A 7,110-nucleotide genomic window follows, 5' to 3' on the forward strand; every position below is an offset into this window, starting at 1 on the left:
CTTTTGTCTCCACAGATACTTTTGCAAGCAAAGTAGCAGCTATTCAGGATCAATATGCTGATGCCTCCATAGGTAATGTCACCGGTAGCAACGCTGTGAATGTTTTCCTGGGGATTGGAGTAGCATGGTCCATTGCTGCCATTTACCATACAGCTCGTGGAGACGTGTTCAGAGTCCAACCTGGCACGTTGGCTTTCTCCGTCACTCTTTTCACCATTTTTGCATTCATAAACGTTGGTGTCCTGCTCTACAGACGACGGCCTGAAATTGGTGGTGAGCTGGGTGGACCACGGACTGCCAAGCTTCTTACATCAGCCCTCTTTACTCTCCTGTGGCTCTTGTACATTTTCTTCTCATCTATGGAAGCCTACTGCCACATACCAGGCTTCTAAAGAAACACTCCAAGATAGTAAATATATAAATATATATAAATATGTGTAGAATGAACCGAGGAAAAAAAAGAGACATTGCCATTTCCACTTACCTGCTGATGGAATGCACATGTAGAAGCGTTCCTTTTAATGGGTAGGAGCAAGAATTTAAGGTTTCTTACCCTGGGGCACCATGTTGAACTAGGCATTGATGCAGGGACATCTTTGCAACTGTACCTAAAACAGTGTACTATAAATGTTTGACTACTTTTATTTTTGAAATGACTAATCTGAATGCTATTTGGGCCTTTTTGTTATAATGTAAAGATGCCGGAATTACTAGTAACTATTTTTTTGTTGATGTTATTGGGGAGTGAGAGAGGGTGAGAGCCTGCAAAAGAAACTTTACTGATATTCAACTATCCAATGTCAAAAGTTAATTAACCCAAGTGGCAAACGGAGAAGTCGCTTGCCAACAGGATGGGTTGAAAATGTTTATTCTACAATATAACTCAATGGCATTTGACTTTGCCATGCTTTAGTAGATTCACGTGTGGACAAGAAGTGAGTAAATGGAGACAAAAAAGTAGCCTTCTCCTCTCCAACTAACTGTTGCATTGTAACTAGCATGTGTTCCCTGTTCTAAGTCACCAAACTACTATGAGTCTTTCCTGTTCGTGCTTTACCTACATAAAAATGACCCTATTAGAAGCCCCATGGTGGTCTAGACAACTCGTCTACTGTCACTTAGACCACATCCACAGCCATTCATGCAAGAGTCTTCTGGGCACCTATCCATCCATAACCATGCTCATGTCTTGGAATGTCCTTGTTCTATGTGTACCGTTGTGCATGAATGAAAAGTATTTGTGTATGCCGTAGCTTAGCGATTATCCCCGTTAACCAATGTTGATTGAATGTGAAAGACATGGATGTGTTTTTGTGATAGTTTTTTTTCCCATTTTTTCGTTACTTGTTTTTCTTTTGAATGGTTTAGGGGTTGCTTTGTGTATTGGGTAATATAGACAACCTCCGTAAACTCAGCATAGTTCTGTACAAAGTACAGTACAGTATGGCAGCATAGAAGTAATGAAGGATGTGAAAGCCTCTCTATTTGCATTGCCCATTGAAGGGTTTAATATGGGTCTGATGCAGATATTTAAATACCAAAAATGTGCCTAGGAAATTAAAGAATTATTTAAGGAAGTATTTATTAGAATTTATATATTTTACAGTAACTAATAGAAGCTATGGATTGCTACTAGTGGGTTATAGCTTAGACATATCACCTTTCATTATTATAGCACATTTTCCACAATTATTTTTTTTTTAAGCAGTGCCATTGCCTTGTAGTAAAAACTGGATTTTTTATAGACTTTCTAAAGGGAATTAGTGGGTCTGTAGTCCTAAATAGCCATCAGCTTTGGTCTCAGTTTTCTTTATAGACATAGGCGGTTTTTCAATATCAGATCTGTTACATTTGATGTAACTGTAATATATCATATATATATATCATGCAGCTTACATACAACAAAGTTACCTATTTTGAAGACCATCTGCTGTTAATTTGAAAGTGCGGCAAAAGTATGACTTTGTTGCCAAAAAATACATTATCAAATTACTAGCATAATATTGATAAGTCGTCTTTGGATATTTTCCAAGGAAAAAGTTGCTGTCCATATTTATATTCTGTTGCAAGAACTCTGTAGGAAAACTCCAAAATCCTTACTGTTCAGCAAACTTAAAATTAGCATGCATTATTATTCTTACACCTTGAAATGCTCTTGTGGCCACACAGATACTCTTCGTACACATAGACCATACCATGCCTACCTGAGTAATATGATGTAATAGTTAATAACTGTGCCAACCTGGAGCTCTTCATAGAGACTGTGACAGATGAAGTCAATTCTAAAGATAGATGATGATTTTTGATGATGGCCACTACTTTTTTATTGATGGCCTACCCTTGGGCTATGGCATCAGAGTCTGATCGGTTGGGGTACAAAACACAGCACACATGCTGATCAGCTGTTACCGGTGGCTGGAAGTTCTCAGATGATGCCGGAACACAGGGGAAATAAATAGGGTATAGACCTGCTGTACCTGGCCGCAGAAAGTATAATTTTGATGGAGCTGTTGTGTTCTGGCAGCATCCAAGAACTTCTGGCCATCACCACCCTCACCCATCAAATATTGCTAACCTATTTTAAGGATAGGCTACCAATATAAAACTAGTGTCCAACCCCTTTAATAACTACAACAATAATGGGAAGTAATATATAGTAGTATAGTAACCGAATCTGCAGTTGAAAAAAATTGATTGCAACACGCACTAGTTTCTTCTATATTTCGGATGAGACTCGCTTATATCAAGTCTATGGGTGGGGAAAAAATTGGATTCCATACGTATCATATGTATAGCATCCAATTTTCACATATAGAGTGCGATTCTTTAACATATGAAAAGGTATTTGGTCCTGTAAATTTTAATAACTGCTAATGTATAAAATCGGATGCTATATGTACTACAATTGAGATGAAAATCCCCAATTTTTTTCTGGTTGAAAACTTACATCTTGGCAAACATTGAACACAAAAATTGAAATGCAGCTTTATGTGACTACAGCTCATTTTCCATTCTGCTAGATTTCTATAACAAATGGTACTGGTGTAAAATTCTGTTTCCCTTACAAAAAATAGAAATCTGTCCATGGCAGCTTGTTACTAGTAATGAGCGAGTATACTCATTACCCGGGTTTCCCCGAGCATGCTCGGGTGATATCCGCGTATTTTGGCGTGCTCGGAGATTTCGCTTTCGTCGCCGCAGCTGCATGATTTGCGGCTGCTAGACAGGCTGAATACATGTGGGAATTCCCTAACAAACAGGCAACCCCCACATGTTTTTCAGACTGTCTAGCAGTCACAAATCATGCAGCTGTGGCGACGAAAACTAAATCTCCGAGCACGCCAAAATACTCGGAGACCACCCGAGCATGCTCAGGGAAACCCGAGTAACAAGTCTACTTGCTCATCACTACTTGTTACACAAAATTTTTAAAACTATAAAAAAATAAGGTTCAATTTAGCGCCAATACAGTGAATATTAAAAAGCCTCATGTATGAGCACTTACACATACGAACCTACAGGTGCTTCTCACAAAAACACCTGCCTTCTGGACTTCTGTCAAGTCAGTAAGTCTTCCCCATGATTGTGGAGCCTACTGAAACAGACTTAAGGACCTTTTTAAACTCTTAGGAAGTTTTTGCAGGTGTTTTTTGTTAATTCTTCTAATTTTGTGAGATAATGACTTTTGGGTTTTCATTGGCTGTAAGCCATAATCATCAACATTAACAGAAATAAACACTTGAAATAGATCACTCTGTTTGTAATGACTCTATATAATATGAGTTTCACTTTTTGCATTGAAGAGCTGAAATAAATTAACTTTTTGATGATATTCTAATTTTGTGAGAAGCACCGGTAGGGTCTCACCAACAGCAATCAGTCTGACCAAGTTGATCGCTGCTTTCATTGTCAAACTTGAGTTAAAAATGTTTATAAAAAAAAGCTGAATTCTGGTTCCCATAAGAGGTCTTATCAGAGCCTGCTATAAAGATAATGCTATGTCATGCTATCTTTTAGGATAAAACATCATTTGTAGTTTTGACACTGAATGATTTAAGAAAAAGAAAATGTTATTATCTCAAATTAGATAAATCACGGAAACAAAAAGAATTCAACAGACAAAATGTAATGATTGTTGATGGAGTGGAATTTCATAATCAAAGCGCTTTCTAGGCAAAAATGTAGAATGTATTTTCTCTTTATAGTGTTACTTGGCAAATCATTTTGCACAGATTATTTTACACAGCATATAATCCATTGGAAAGATGCCTTGTGACTAAGCAATAGGTACACATGTTGTACACATTTTCAGGAGTATGTTATGTTAATTTGAAAATTTATGGTTTAACTTTTTAGTATGTTATTTTGGCTAAAACTTAAAAAATGATTTGTTTGTATTATTTATTGACTCGGGAAATTTCCAGAAAAGTTAAATCGTAAATTGATGCCCTCTTCCTGGTGCTGACTTCCTTAGCCTTAGCCATGATCGACAACTGTTACATCATAGGTAGATCCTAGATGTTATCGGGACTGGGCTTAAAGGCCCCGTCTCACTAAGCGATTTACCAACGATCACGACCAGCGATATGACCTGGCCGTGATCGTTGGTAAGTCGCTGTGTGGTCGCTGGGGAGCTGTCACACAGACCGCTCTCCAGCGACCAACGATCAGGGGAACGACTTCGGCATCGTTGAAACTGTCTTCAACGATGCCGAAGTCCCCCTGCAGCACCCGGGTAACCAGGGTAAACATCGGGTTACTAAGCGCAGGGCCGCGCTTAGTAACCCGACGTTTACCCTGGTTACCAAAAAAAACAAACAGTACATACTCGCCTTTCGGTGTCCAGGTCCCTTGCCGTCTGCTTCCTGCTCTGACTGACTGAGCCGCCGTACTGTGAGAGCAGAGCGCAGCGGTGACGTCACTGCTGTGCTCTCACTTCTTACTGTACGGCCGGCAGTCAGTGAGAGCAGGAAGCAGACGGCCAGGGACCTGGACACCGAAAGGCGAGTATGTACTGTTTTTTTTTTTTTACATTTACGCTGGTAACCAGGGTAAACATCGGGTTACTAAGCGCGGCCCTGCGCTTAGTAACCCGATGTTTACCCTGGTAACCAGTGAAGACATCGCTGGATCGGTGTCACACACACCGATTCAGCGATGTCAGCGGGGCCTCAACGACCAAAAAAAGGTCCAGGCCATTCCGACACGACCAGCGATCTCGCAGCAGGGGCCTGATCGCTGGTACGTGTCACACATAGCGAGATCGCTATGGAGGTCGCTGTTGCGTCACAAAACTAGTGACTCAGCAGCGATCTCGCTAGCGATCTCGCTATGTGAGACGGGGCCTTTAGTGTCATCACCATATCCCAATTCTTGCCCTTTGGCTTGTGGGAGAACTGTTTTTGGCACTATCATTCCAGGATCTTAAAACAATCGTCTGATTTGCCTTGATTTCATTGACTAAACTGTTACTGGATCCCCCTGAATTGATCAGCTATAAAGAGAAAGTCTGATCATGTTTTAGAAATTCCCCAAATTCCCATATATAGAAATATGTTTATGCCAGCATATATGTAATATAGAAAAATTCCAGATGGCTCATATTCATACCAGTTAAAAGCTTATTGTACTATTCCAAGAATTATAAGATCTCAGTTTGGAATTTTGCTCCTTTCCCTTTCTGGTTTAAATAAAATTAAAACAAAAATTGTACAATTAAAGTACAAAATTCTTCAAAAATATGATGGGTATTTTGTTATATAAAATGAAAAATATTACAGCTTAAAGGGTATAAAATATATTATTTTAAGTGGTATTCATATATAAGTGAATATATATTGCTAAATTATACCATCACTCTACAATTGTTGTGGTTCCAACCTCTGGTACCCCCACGATCCTGAGAATAAAGGGGACACAGCATCATTCACGGTCCCCTGTCTCTGCACGAAACCACTTGGATAAAGCCATGTTGAAGTTTGCCATACCACAGATGACTAGGGAGCCACTTTGCAAAGGAAAAACTGTAAAGTGGGTGCAAGCGGTTATATCATCACTGAGTCTCTTTCATTTTCAGAATAAGTGGGTGTCTAGAGGTCGGATCCTAGCCATTAAAAAAAAAACTACATTTTTTAAAAGATTTTTGGCAAGGTATAGTTTATGAATTTAGTATAAATTGAATCGGTATAAAAAGATTTTGGCCCCGATTAATAAAAACTATTTCACCACTATTCTGGCATAAATTGTTTTGAAAGGTTGAAAATTATGGCGCAACTTCGAGTTCCAACTTTTGCCATTTTCACTCCAGTTTCTTCCAGCTCCAACAAAATGGGCAGAGCTAGGGCAAGGTGAGGTGCAGCAGGGGCGCGATGCCAGAACTTAGCTTATTCGTGACTAGCTTCAGCGTTCCCAACAAAGGTGTGCACACCACTCATCAGAAGTTCCTGATTCATTGAGAGATGTGCGCCTTTTTATGAATCAGGAGCGTCTGATCCAACTCTTCAAGTCCTGCGTGAAAATCGCTGGTCTTGGTGAATCCGAGTCTTGATGTTTTAGATTTTAGCTATTACAATAGGAACACCAAATTCAGCACTTTTGTCTGTTGTTTTTTTTCCTATATTTGTTTAAAATTCACTTTTCTCCTTGCAAATATTGCAATCCTATCTTTACCACACTACTCACTGCTAATAATAATGCATGCTTATTTTACCAACAAAAATGACAAAAAAATGAAAAAATAAATAAAATAAATAAAAAGTTGCATTTGGGGATTTGGGAAAAAGTCAATCATTTTTTGCCTTGCTTAGGTTCTGGAATTAAAAAAAAACATATTTAAAATTATATCTCAGTACACGGGGTTTCATGTTTTTTTGGGTTATACAGATTTAATGAACGGGATTGAAGTTTTGATTTTTTTCTTTGAAGCTTTATAGTGTGTTTTGTGCACCAATGTAAGATTACGCACGTATACTGTGATAATTGTTTGTGGTTCACGTTCAAATGACATCATCACAATATAAATGGAAACTCTGAGGTTTATTGATGACATATGATACTGTACATACAATGTATTATCTATTTTCTTTGTCAATTGGCACTTTTTTCTTTTGC

At 38.7% G+C, this 7,110-nt stretch overlaps 1 protein-coding gene across 6 annotated transcripts in view; it reads left to right on the top strand.

Moving 5' to 3' along the window:
- Window positions 1-4,721, top strand: part of SLC8A1 (solute carrier family 8 member A1) — a 718,740-nt gene extending 714,019 nt beyond the window's left edge. For 3 of the 6 annotated variants that reach the window (XM_077282897.1, XM_077282895.1, XM_077282896.1), the window contains one exon: window positions 16-4,721. In XM_077282897.1, the coding sequence (XP_077139012.1) occupies window positions 16-392 (377 nt within the window). In that variant the 3' untranslated portion in view covers window positions 393-4,721. The remainder of the gene's footprint in view (window positions 1-15) is intronic. The other 3 variants (XM_077282894.1, XM_077282899.1, XM_077282898.1) reach the window with 1 other exon arrangement.
- The last annotated feature ends 2,389 nt before the right edge of the window (window positions 4,722-7,110 follow it).

The sequence above is a fragment of the Ranitomeya variabilis genome, chromosome 2, assembly GCF_051348905.1.
Source record: "Ranitomeya variabilis isolate aRanVar5 chromosome 2, aRanVar5.hap1, whole genome shotgun sequence".
NCBI classification, from domain to species: domain Eukaryota; kingdom Metazoa; phylum Chordata; class Amphibia; order Anura; family Dendrobatidae; genus Ranitomeya; species Ranitomeya variabilis.